The 13713-nt window shown below is 40.7% G+C and overlaps 1 protein-coding gene across 1 annotated transcript in view; it reads left to right on the forward strand.

The window, feature by feature from the left end:
* The window catches only part of ACSL5 (acyl-CoA synthetase long chain family member 5), a 34954-nt gene that overhangs the window by 6039 nt on the left and 15202 nt on the right, over window positions 1–13713 (forward strand). Inside the window, exons 3-11 of the mRNA XM_007941553.2 lie at window positions 4899–4963; window positions 5076–5177; window positions 6599–6698; window positions 8003–8181; window positions 8587–8619; window positions 8706–8757; window positions 9522–9595; window positions 10142–10219; window positions 10636–10770. Coding sequence (XP_007939744.1) covers window positions 4899–4963; window positions 5076–5177; window positions 6599–6698; window positions 8003–8181; window positions 8587–8619; window positions 8706–8757; window positions 9522–9595; window positions 10142–10219; window positions 10636–10770 — 818 coding nt within the window. The remainder of the gene's footprint in view (window positions 1–4898; window positions 4964–5075; window positions 5178–6598; window positions 6699–8002; window positions 8182–8586; window positions 8620–8705; window positions 8758–9521; window positions 9596–10141; window positions 10220–10635; window positions 10771–13713) is intronic.

Here is a 13713-nt window from a genome sequence, read left to right on the forward strand (position 1 = left end):
TTTTCCCAATCTGTAGGTTCTCTTTTGACTCTTTTGGAGAAGTCTTTGGAAGCACATAAAAATTTAATTTTTAGAAGGTCCCAATCATCTGGCTTCTGACATTTCTAGTTTTAACTGGAGTTAAACACGTCATCTTTAACATACCTTTGGACCTCTAGCCAATAGACTGTCTAGGGAAGATACATTGAGAATGACCTGAGGATATTGTTTAAAATATTGATTCTTTAACTCTAACTTAGTTTCATTGAATCAGAATTCCAGGTGGTGAGAACCAGGAATCTGTATTTTTAACAAATCTTTCCTGGGGGTTCTACATGCCAGAGTGTGAACTTTAATTAGCTTATGAGCAGAAACTTTGCTGAGAAGTTGTTGATGGGTGGGCTCCTTGTAGATGGCCAAACTTGACAAGAGAGTGCAGTCTGAGTTGAATAAGTTAATCAAATGCTAAGTAAGCTGTTTGTTGCCTGGTCAGCAGTTCAGCTAATAGGCTGAAGCTGTTTAGGGCACAAAGTTTAATGAAATCACAGGTAGTGCCCCTTTGGGCCAATTATTTGACTTGTTCCTTGGCCACAGGCTTCAGCTAGCATCTTTATCCATAAGGAAATGGTGAGAAAATGCAGTATAGTTTATTCCACATTCACTGGCTCTACTATTTACTGTATGAGTTTGAGGAAGCCTCTGCTGTTCCAAGCTTTCATGATTCTTAGTACGTACACAGGGCTAATAACCGTGGGAAGAACAAAAGAGTTGATGTGCCTGGCTTGCAGTACCAGGCCCAAACCAAACCCACTGCTTTCAGGTGGATTCAACTCATAGCAACCTTAATGGACAAAGTAGAACTAACACAGTAAGGCTTCCAAGGCTGTAAATATTTACAGAAGCAGACTGCCACATCTTTCTCCATCAGAGCAGCTGGTGGTTTGAACAATGACCTTTCAGTTCGCAGCCCAGGGATTAACCACTGCACCACCGGGTCTTCTTAGCTTGCAGTCAGCATTCAATAAAAGGTAGCTATCACCAGTGATTGATGTTAGGGCAAACGATGTCCTTGGTAGATGACTTGAGGTACAAGCCCTGGGCTGGAACAGTGGCTCTGTTCATCTAAGACAGCAGGATTAGAAAGTGACAGCCTGAGATTTATTTGACTTCTTGGGCTTGTATGCAGTTGTTTCAGCAGGAAGAAGTGTTAACGTTTCCTGTGGACAGTCTCCTCATTCATCTTTTATCTCTTTATCAGAGAATGCTATCTCTTTCCTCCTTTCTTTCCTTTTTCCTCTGTCACTTTGTCTAGAAGCTCCTTCTTTACCCCTGGAATTCCTAGTAACCCTCTCTCTGAATGCTTCCTTTTGGCAAGACCTGAGTTCCTCTCAGCAATTTGGCTAGATCCTCTGTGTAAAATTTCCTTCCCTTCCACTTTTCTATTTATAACTTGACCTCATTTGGCTTAGTTGTGGCAGCTTCTCACTCAGCTAGGCTTGTTCCTTAGCCTAATATCATGGCTTCTGTGGTTTGACTTTCAGAGCTGAGATAGCTATTGAACTCTAGTAAATGGATGTCCCCAGACTTAGTTTAATCTTGAATAAGACTGAGTAGTTCAGAAGTAGTTTAGATGTTCAGAAGTTTAATTCTTCTATTGACAAATCTAAGACACAAATTAGAAAAACATTGATGGCAATCGTGTGTGTGTGTGTGTGTTCCTTCATTCTTGTGGCTCTTTTTGAACCTCTATATCTCAGCAGACATAAAAACGGGCAAAGTACAAAAACAGATGATTCATGAAAGTAAATAAACCTTAACAAATAAGGGAAAATGTTCCACTTTACTAGCTATTAAAGAAATGTAAACAAAAGTACTGCCTTTTAAAAACCTATTAAATCAGCAGATATTTTAAAAAGATAATATTCTGTGCCAATGACAGTATGGTGAAACTTACCATGTTCCTGGTAGGAGAAAAATAACTTGTTACAATTGCTCTAGAAGCAACTGGTGCTAGGAATCAAATTCTGACCTATTCTCACCCTTTCCCCTTTCTGACCCAATTATTTCATTTCAGGGATCTTTTCTAAGAAAATGTGGCAGATTTTAAATGATCAGTTTGAAGATATTTATCATAGCATTATTTAAGATGCTAAGCTTAGAAATAATCTAAAAACCCACACTAGAGCCACCAACTGGTTGGCGACAATAAGGTGTGATGGTTAAGGTTGTATGTCACCTTGGCTGGGCCATGATTCTCAGTAGTTTGACAGTTATGTAATGGTGTAGTTTGGTAGTTATACACTGATGTAATTGTCCCCATGATGTGATCTGATGGGATCAGCCAATCAGTTGTAAGGAGAGTTTCCTTGGGGATGTGGCTGGCATACAACTATAGACAGATGATAGGACAGATAGACAGAGATGGAGATAGATGCTCTGGCGATGCTCATCTGCTAGCTCTGGATCCTGCATCTGGCTCCTCATCATCTGATGTACGTTTCTCAGGATTCATCAGCCTCTGCAGCCTGTGAGCTAGCAGCCTGTCACTGGATAGGCTGATCTGGGATTCATCAGCCCCTGCAGCTACATGAGGCAGGAGAAACCTCCAGCCTGATGTCTGATCCACAGACTTGAGACTCACCATCCTCTACAAGGGTGTGAGCCATTTCCTTGAAATAAAGCTATATAGATAGATAAGAAATGATAGATAGACAGACAGACACTTCACTGCTTTTGCCTCTCTGGAGAACCCAGCCTAAAATATTTGACACCTCACATGGGGTTAATTTGCCAAACTCTAGCACAATTATCAATAAGTCTAGAGTTACTGAGAGTTCTTCCTTGCTAGTTACAATCAGCATAATGTCATCAATGTAATAGACCAGTGTGACAACTTATAGAAGAGAAAGATGATCAAGGTAACTGAAGACTAAATTATGACATAGGGCTGGAGAGTTGATATACCCTTAAAGGAGGACAGTGAAGGTATATTGCTGGCCTTGCCAGCTGAAGGCTTCCCTGGATGCAATGCCTCTGCCAAAACTGTCATCCATGGACTCACAGAATGCCCTGTCCACTGTCATGGGATCACACACAGCAGCCTCAGATCAAGGGAGTCACATCACAACATATGAAGTTCAGCTCAAACTCATATAATTCACTGGTCTTACCATGTTCCCCATAGTCCTAAATCAGCTGACTTGACAGAATGATGGAACAGCCTCTGAAGACCCAATTATAGTGCCAGCTAGATGGCAACACGTAGCAGGGTTGGGGCAGTAATTCTCCAGAAGATTGTATGTTGCTCTAACCAGTGTCCAATATATGGTCTGTTTCTTCCACAGCCAAGATTTATGGTTCCAGGAATCAAGTCTTTGCCAGGTCTTGATTATATGCTTCACTGGTTTTGCCCCTCTGGAGAACCTTGCCTGAGACATTAGGCCACTGAAATCTCTACGTAGAAGAAACAATGGCATAGAAATGTTTATATATGAGATTGAGGAAGGAAGCAGAACACCAAACACACTGTGTTATGGAACAAACATAACTCTGTAAATTAACTTTTTGTTGTTAGGTATCATTGACTTGGTTCTGACCCAGACCCACTCAAAGTGACCCTATGGTACAACAGAATGAAACAATACCCAGTCCTGTGCTATCTTCACAATCATTGCTATGTTTGAGCCCATCGTTGCTGCCAGTAGGTCAACTCAGCTCATTGAGGGGTTTGTCCTTTTCACTGACCTTCTACTTGACCAAGCAGAAGGTCCTTCCCCAGGGACTGGTCTCTCCTGATAACATGTCCACAGTATGTGAGATGAAGTCTCATCATCCTCGCTTCTAAGAAACATTCTGGTTGTGTTTCTTCCCAGATAGATTTGTTTGTTCTTCTGGTAGTCCATGAATATTCAATACTCTTCACCAACAACACCATAATCCAAAGGCATCAATTCTTCTTCAGTCTTACTTATTCATTGTCCAGCTTTCACATGCGTATAAGGTCACAATACCATGGCTTGAGTCAGGTGCACCATAGTCCTCAAAGTGACATCTTTGCTTTTGAACATTTTAAAGAGGTCTTTTGCAGGAGATTTGCCCAATGCAATATATCATTTGATTTCTTCACTGCTGCCTCCATGGGCATAGATTGTGTATCCAAGTAAAATGAAATCCTTGACAACTTCAATTTTTTCCCCATGTATTGTGATGTTGCTTATTGGTCCAGTTATGAGGATTTTCATTTTCTTTATGTTAAGGTATAATCCATACTGAGGGCTGTAGTCTTTGATCTTCAGCAGTTAGTGCTTCAAGTCCTCTTTGCTTTTAGCAAGCAAGGTTGTGCCATCTGTCTGCATATGGCAGGTCACTAATGAGTCTTCCTTCAATTCTGGATAACTAAGAAAGGAAGTATTAATGGTTGGTAATGGTATTTGTGAGATGATATTATTAATAACTCATATTTTGATTTTGTTCTATATTTTTTACAAACATGCATTTCTTTTACTCTAGGGAAGCCCAATGCAGGATTTGCCAAAATGTGTTCATGATTCAATATAGGCTGGCTGTGATTACCTAGGTCTTTAGTTGGTCATGTAATGTGGATCGCTCCATATTGAAGGCTTTCTCTGAATGCCAACATTGCAACATTGCCATAGGTGGTCACATACTCCAGCACCTAAGCACCTAACCACCTCTGTTTTGTAGCACTTCCTAAATTTTTCTCATGTATTTTATGAGACTTTCTCTGCCTTTGAGAACTGAATACTTACTATCTTTAAACTTCCTGGACACATAAGAGAAGTTCAGATTCTTGCTGGATTTATCCTTTGTGTCTTGCCTTTTCCTAATCTTCTTCTACCTTTCTTGCTCCAAAGGATTTACAACTGCAGCTTATTTTATTTATTTATTTATTTTTGTAGACAATGGGCCCTGCTTAGGATACAGAAAACCAAACCAGCCCTACAGATGGCTGTCCTACAAACAGGTAAGTCAGGCCTATGGTTTTGGAGAGATTCTTTTGCTAATGCAGTACCCTGAGCTAATTTGATCTCTTTTGGGTCTTATTTCTTTCTTTATTTATTTTTCCTCTTTTATAGGTGTCTGATCGAGCAGAGTACCTGGGCTCCTGCCTCTTGCATAAAGGATATAAGCCATCACCAGACCAATTTGTTGGCATCTTTGCTCAAAATAGACCAGAGGTAATCATGTTGAATTTAACTCAGTGAAATTAGTCACAGCTAAGTCTAAAGACTGTAACGTCACTCACAATTGTCAGAATGTCCAGCATGCTGACAATTGCTGATGACTTATCAGAGCTTCTTGAAAATCCCAAGAGACTGGTATTCTTCGATTTGAAAACATTACAGGTCAGGGCCTCCTTAATTCATGACTAAATGTCAGTGCTCTAGGCTAGGTATCTACACTTCTCTTATTCCCAACTCATCATTAATGGGTCATTTCATGTCTGTGTGATTGTGAGATGAGGACAAAAAGTAAGCCATAAAGGACTGACAAATAAGATTCTGAAAATACGGTATTAGAGTTGGAATTCGGAAGTTGTACTTGGACTAGTAAACCACAGCACCTAGTACGACTGTCTATAGTTATCTTTCACAATGAGCTGGAAGCATACTCTAGACAATAAGATGATTAATATGCAACTTATCTCCTAGTCATTAGGCACAATATCCTCAGAGAAAGTCTTTGTATGATTTATAGTAGTTGGATGACATATGGCCACTAGAGTCAGGTTGCTTAACCCCCTAATCTGGGATTTCATCTTTTACTGTTTTAGGTGAATCTACATACCTTGTCTTTGTTATGTCCAGCCACCACGAGAAGATATATACCTAGCTCTAGTTTAGGAACTTAATCCCAAACTTCAACTGACAGTGAAGGCCCAGTATCAGCAGATTCTGACCCATCTTTCCAGTGCTATTTCCTGTCACTCTTCATGATTCCTGGTGTATACATAGTGATATCACATGCTATCCTATCTATCTTTGTTCCTTCACTTCCTTCATCCTTGAATGGCCTTTTCTGCCTCTGTCTCCATAATCAAATTCTACCAGTCCTTCAAAGCCCTGCCTAATTTCTATAAATTCCCTGAAAGCAGTCCCAGATAGCTTTACCCTAAGCTTGAAGGTGATCTCTGCCTCCTTTACTCCTGACGCTTTCTGTACCTGTTACCACCCTCTACCTTTATACTCTGCTCTACATTTGTATTGTAGTTATCTCTGTTCCTATCATCTCACTCTTAGTTAATTCTATATGGCTTTGTAAAGTGGGAGCTCTGGTGGCATAGTGCCTAAGGCATTTGACTGCTAACCAGAAGGCTGGTGGTTCAATCCCATCAGCCACTCCTCGGAAGGAAGGTTGGGCAATCTACTTCCATAGTGATACCACCTCGGAAAACCAAGGAGAGGTCACTAGGAGTTGGATCCAACTCCACGGCAGTGATTTTGGTTTTCATAAAAGTATCTGTGCAAGTCCCTATGGCTTACATAGTGATTTTATTTTATTTTATTTACCAAATAGGCATTTGTTGATTGAATGGCTGAATTAATATCCTTCCTTTTCAAAATGCTCTCTGGTCCTTACTTGAACTCTCTTCATACAGTGGATCATCTCTGAGTTGGCCTGTTACACATACTCCATGGTAGCTGTCCCTCTGTATGACACCTTGGGAGCTGAAGCCATCATATACATTGTCAACAAGGGTAAAGCTTTGTTTTTGCAATACAACTCAGTTGTTTCTTAATAATGTCTAAGTCCTCAATCTCTGCTTTTGTTAGCAGGTTTGAATGCTGTGGCCAGAAAATGCTTGTGTTTGTAGTACTTAGGATATAACATATAGTGAAGTTACAAAAAGCCCACAAGGTGGGCAGATATGCAGATAGAAGTTTCAATAAAATGCTTCAAAGTGGCATAGTATGACAGTAGAGACAAGACTACTTATTTTGGCCACACTGGGTATAAGCCATAGGTAAGCTAAATCGATTAAGGCATTGTGAACCACAGATTTAATTCTCTTCCCTTGTGGGCCCAAGAAAGTATGGTTAGCTAGCATGCACCTATATTCATGTGAGGCTTCTGGAACATTTTTATTACACACAGTTAGAGAAACAGATCCAAGTTCAGGACCACATGATAGCCCTTTCACATATCCAATACATTAGTTTCTGTCATGGAACTAGACTCACTCCTCACTTATTGACATGGTTAGTTTCCAAGACTAGGTCACTGTGCAAAATTTGGCATTACGGGAAAATGGAGGATGACCTCATCAGATTACAAAATGGAGGATGAGTACATCATTACATAACTGTCAAACCACTGAGATTCATGGCCCAGTCAAGTAGACACATAACATTAACCATCACAGCCAGCATTACACTCACCTCACAACTCGGCATTCATTGGTGCCAGAGAAACATCATCAATACACAAAATAGTCAGAAGTAGATTTTTCACTGTTGTCATTAATGGGTAATGTTGGGTAATAAGATAGTCAATAAGCAATGAGTAAGTGTAGTGGATTAAGTGAGTAGATTCATTTGAACCATAAACACAATCAGAAGTTTTCTATTTGTGCAAATAAGTATCAAAAGCAAATGTTAATGTTTAGAATCAGAAAATGCTTATCTCCTAAAATCCCATTTTTTGTCCTTCTTCCTCTCCTACTCTCTACCCCTTTCCAGAAGTAAAACATGTTTGTAAGACCACACCTAACTGATAAATGTTGTCTAAGTGACCATTCATAAGGTGTGGCTCTTCTTCAGATCAAATGTGTTGCCAGCATGAATGAAATCTGTATGCTACTGTTTCAATTAAGCTCATTTGTTATCAATTATAAATCTTATGTGCAGACATAATCTCCTCTGGGGGATCCTAGCTTGAAATTTAAAATAAAATAAAGGAAAAGAAAATTCTCTTCCTCCTTGTAGGCAATTGGGTACATAGCAGAGTGGTGGTGGGGGGGGGGGCGGTAAGAGGTGACCTTTGGCTCTATTTCTGCTTTCAGCTGATATTGCCACAGTCATCTGTGACACACCCCAAAAAGCATCAGTACTATTAGGGAATGTGGAAAAGGGTCTCACCCCAGCTCTGAAGATGATCATTCTCATGGACCCTTTTGAGGAGGACCTAAAGCAAAGAGGGGAGAGGATTGGCGTTGAGATCTTATCCTTGTTTGATGCCGAGGTACGGTTCTGGCGTTGCAGTTCAGAGCATGGTCTGACGCCATGGGCAACTTACAGGGCTTCTACACACAAGCACAGGGCTGTTATCCCCAGTGGTCACATGAGAAGAGTTATACCATGTCTGAGAAGACTCATAGCCTTGGGAGAAGTTTCTTCAAGGCCACAAGAAACCTATGCTAGTGAGTAAAAAGATGGGAGGATGACATGCACAGATTTATAAGCAGATAATTTATACATGAAGACAGTAGCATTTAGTAGTAATTACAGATATGGGTTCTGTGGCCCAGAATCTCAACCCCAGGAGGGCAGATCCCAAAGTGTACTCGTGGAAAAGGGAAGAAAGTGATGATATGTCAAAAGTCTGTCCATCTCAGCTAATGTCTTTCTTGGCTTTCTGTTCATGTAGAATCTAGGAAAAGAGAACTTCAGAAAGCCTGTGGTAAGTTTTCTCTGACTGAATTTGAGTCTTGCCATATTCAGCTTTCAAAGCTCATGATAGATTCAGCCATTTCTTTCCCCCACCAGCCTCCTAAACCAGAAGACCTGAGTATCATCTGCTTCACCAGTGGAACCACAGGTCAGTGCCCATGAAACTGTTCCAGAAGTCAGCCAAAAGCATGTCTTGAGTCCCCAGTCACTACCATGAGCCCTATCCTTAGAGGTATAAAACCTCAGACTTTTGAGTGTGGATGTCCAGAGAGAAAAATATAAATGTAAGTAAATAAACTGCACTGAATACACTGGGAGGTGCTTATATCCAACGGACTCCAGGAGTCTTAAAGAAGCCCTCAGAAAGCCAACTTTCTTCTCCAACCCACTACTCTCTCTCTCTCAAGTTGATAACATTGGGTGATTTCATTCCATCAAGAGAATCCAGAGGCAGGGCAGATTGATCCCACAAATAACTGTGACCCTACTCTACAGTTACTCTCTACTAGAACTCATAATAATTTTTAATGTGGCCCATGATGACCTACAGTTGTATTCATTCTATTATTCTCAGTTTATAAGGTAATGACTAGGTAATATTGCTAGATCTGAAGTCCCCAAAATGAAAATAGCACAAAGGGTTTCCTTGGATTTTTGTTTGTAACTGTGTTGCTGTCTGGAATCATGGCTGTGTGCTGGATGGCAGTAGGAGGCTAACAATGCTTTTCATAGTAGAATCCTTATGGGCCATAAATCACTGATAAATAGTCAAACACCATCTATAAAAATATGTAGTCCCAGAAAAAGCTTTTGGCTCTGAAACAGAACTAATTTAATCTAGCTTCTTGTTTTAAGGCCAAAGGCTACTATCAGCTATGTAAGATTGTTCTCTCCACTTCTTGTCTCCTACAGGTGACCCCAAAGGAGCCATGCTGACTCATCTAAATATCGTTTCTAATGCTTCCTCTTTCCTCTATCGTGTAGAGGTCAGTTGCCAACTGAAAGAAAATGTGAATCTATATTAAATGTTTTATTCTTGAAGTTAGAAGAGGCAGAGCAAAAACCAGCAGGTTAATGGCAGATGTAGTGTGGACAAATGTAGTGTAGTCTTTGTTGTGGGGGCTGTGCATTTTCAAGTCTTGGCCTTTTTAGGGCCACTGAAAATGTCTACACTTGACACAGTTAAAGGCACCTATTAGAATTATACAATGGAGCTCTGGTGGTGCAGTGGTTAAAACATTTTGCTGCTAACCAAAATGTCAGTGGTTCTAACCCACCAGCTGCTCCATGGAAGAAATATGAGGCAGTCTGCTTCTGTAAAGATTTAGAGCCTTGGAAACACAATGGGTGTGGCTATGAGTCAGAATCAACTTGATGGCAGTGAGTTTAGTGTTGGTTTTATTAGAGCTACACAGTGTACTACTTGCACAACTGTATGTGGCAGGCCTAGGAAGGGATAGTTTTAAAATTTCCTTTGGAAGACAATGTGGACATTAATCCAACCAATGCTGTCTCTGTTCCTTGATGTATAGGATACTTTTTTCCCCTGCCCTGAAGATGTGAGCATATCGTACCTCCCCTTGGCTCATATGTTTGAGAGGATTGTGCAGGTGAGCCTCCTATGTCCCTAGCAGGTATGTGACAAGAGAAGTCCTGACTTGCTAGTCCCATTAGTGACCATTAAAGGCATGTCCTAGGTAAATGGGCAGTGTTTTTTTTTCCTTAGTGCTACATAATGATGGTATCTTATAATAGATGATGTCTTTGACTATCATCCAGAACCTTGGTGCAGTCAGGGTGGGTCACAGCCTCACAGTTAAGCTTCTTACCTGTTCTGTCACCTCAGATTGGAATTTTCATCCTTTCTTGGGACTAGGCTCTGAGTACTGGTACTTGGAGTAGGTATGAATTTGTGCAGAAAGAAGTGTCTGAGAACCTCAGCCTACTCCCTCAATCCTGTCCAAGACAGGCCCCATTTGAATGTGGTCCTTTGGCTCTGAGCCTTGCTATTGGCTTCTGTTTTTAGGCTGTTGTGTACGCCTGTGGAGCCAAAGTTGGGTTCTTTCAAGGAGATATTCGGTTGTTACCTGACGATATGAAGACTCTGAAGCCCACGGTGTTTCCCACAGTGCCACGACTCCTTAACCGGGTCTACGATAAGGTACTAACTTTGCTTTTACTGGGCTGGCCTGGAGGTGAGGGACCATTCATGGCTTAACCAAAAAAAAAAAAAAAAAAACCCAAACTCACTGCCATCGAGTCAATTCCAACTCATGGCGACCCCCATTGGGTTTCCAAGGTGGTAAATCTTCATGGAGATAGATTGCCCAGTCTTCCTTCCATGGAATAGCTGGTTTGAACCACCAACCTTCTGGCTAGTGGTCAGATGCCTTAGGCACCACGCTACCAGAGCTCCTTATCCATGGCTTGTTGTTATTGTTGTTACGTGCCGTCGAGTCAGACCCGACTCATAGCGACCCCTTCTTGGGCACTATCACTACAGAAGTAGATTGCCCCATCTTCCTTCTGAGGAGTGGCTGGTGGGTTTGAACCACCAGCCTTCTGGTTATCAGTCAAGTGCCCTAGCCACTATGCTACCAGAGCTCCCATCCATAGCTTAGGCCTGCCCAAAAGTCCTTAAGGAATCTGTACCACTAAGAGATTTGCTCCACTCCACCCCATTCCTACAAGCATCTACTTAAAAATGATACTTACAAAAGAAAAAAAACACTTCACTGCCGTGGAGTCAATCCTGACTCTTAGCAACCCCTCCTTGGGTTTCCGAGGCACTATCTCTACAGAAGTAGATTGCCCAATCTTCCTCTCAAGGAGTGGCTGGTGGGTTTGAACCACCAGCCTTCTGGTTAGCAGTCAAATGCCTTAGGGACTATGCTACCAGAGCTCCTTACAAATATATCCATGAACTACCATAACAAATGAAAACACCTTTCTTCTATATATTACTTAGACCTCCTATGAAGAAAAAACTCAATTCAGAGACCAAGGGAATCCCTCAAATTTAATCTGACTTAATGGGAAATTTTTGCCCTGATTTTGTAATAATGGTTACTGAGTATCTTGCTGAGGTGCTAGGCCCCATGAAAACCCTGTATATGACTTCTCTCATTTAATCCTCACAAAAGTGCAGGGAACCATATCAATGCTTACTATCTATACCTTACAGATGAGGAAACTGAACCTACGAGTCTAAATAACTTGTCCAGAGTCATATCTAATCATGGGGGAGGTGATTAGAATTAAACTGTCACATAAGAAGTTATCTTTGATCACTGCTTGATTTTGCATTAGGGAGTACAAAATGGTGATTTTTCTATCATTCCTCTTGCATTTATTAGCTGAGATTCTTCCATAACAACATGACAAGTATTTGATTCTTTCTCTTTATTGTTCTTCAGAATAATGAATAGGTGTCCCAACCATCGTCAAAAGTGACCAGTGAGATTGTGTGTGTGTGTGTGTGTGTGTGTGACATAATGAACTCATAATTTTCATATTTGTACATTTAATCCATTTTGGTTATGTTTCTTGCTGTTCAAATGGTCCCATCTTGGAAGCTGGGAGCCCCATCAAATTGCTTATGTGTCCATTTGGAATGATCCCAATAGTCTTTGATAGCTTCTTTGAGTTGTAGCACAATAAGATGTCTCAAGTTCATTTTGTGTGTTTCTTGTCCCAGTCTAGGATTGGCTATTTCTCCAAGGAGCCCCTAGAACTAGGATTTGAACCCAGGCAATATAATTACAGAACTGAGGCTCTTAATCATCTGATAATTGCGCAGGGATGGTGCCCTGAGGAGATCACACGTGGCCATTCTTCGTGTTCTTTGACCCCTACCCTCAGATTGTAACATTTCCTTTTCCTCTAGCATATTTAACCAGTGAATGAACCAGGGCTTCAGTGAGTGTTGGCTAGCTCAAACAGAATTCTAGAACACAGATGGCCCATGGACACTGAGAGACCTGGTTTCTAGCAGAAATAAACCATCATCATATGGAATTATTCAGTTTGGTTGTTGCTGTAGTTTTTATTTGTGTTGTTGATATGTTTCTATTTTTGAGAGATAGTTATTTTATAATATGGTAATCCTTATTTTAAAAATAAGTTCACTTCTGGAGTTTATTTTTAAAATGGAGGACTTTTGAACAAAGGTCTCTAACTCTAACCCTTTGTGACTTTCTAGGGAGAGGGTACATTTTGTCAATGTGGAAGAAAAACAAATCTGTTACAATTGAAAGAGGTATTAGGAATGACATGATGCAGGTAGCATTTGAGTATAAGTCTTGGGTGAGATAGTTGGATATTGGTAAAATGATCATGTTAAAGTCATGGGTTGATACCTAGAGTCCAGAGGAGAGTTTACATGAGGAGGTAAAGATGAACAGACTTATTTGGTGGGAGGCCTAGTAATGGAACCATCAACATAGGAGATGGCTAGAGAGGCATTCTTCCACTTTAAAACTGGAAAGAACTTTGATGTCTTTGAATCTGACTTCCAGTAGGAAGCATCTTGGAGGCCAAATACAGAGTTCAGGATTTAATTTCGGAAGTAAGGGGCTTTCTTTAAAAGCTTGGGGAAGTACTCATTGGTAGAAGTGTTACTGATGTATTTTAGAGTCGTGGACAGACCAGAGGCGGTGAAACCAGGCAGAATTAAGCCTAGAGGGAAGAAATGATCTAAGTAGGAAATTCTGTTAGGCTGGAGACACTTCTGCTATAGGCAAAGATGGTGATTTTCCAAGTTTAGTATATAAAAGCATCATCTGAGGAGAGGGTAAAATGCTTGTTTAAAAAGTCAGATTCATTGGCGCTTCTTTGATCTACTGATCCCAAAGCCCTGAGTGTGCTGTTCGTGGAGCTATTTTTTACTAAGTGCCTCAGATGACTTTGTAGGTAAATGTCAATCATCCTTATCTCAGCTGTCAGAGGTGTTTGCCAAAGACCAGGAACTTGAAGAAGTTGGTGCTCTGTGTATATATACAAAGTCTCCTCCTGTCTCCTCACAACTGGACCAATGAGCAGCATCACAATAAATGGAGAGAAGATTGAGGTTGTCAAAGAATTCACATTGCTTGGTTCTACAATC

Source organism: Orycteropus afer, unplaced genomic scaffold, assembly GCF_000298275.1.
Source record: "Orycteropus afer afer isolate SDZICR_OR568_19922 unplaced genomic scaffold, OryAfe1.0 scaffold00082, whole genome shotgun sequence".
NCBI lineage: Eukaryota > Metazoa > Chordata > Mammalia > Tubulidentata > Orycteropodidae > Orycteropus > Orycteropus afer.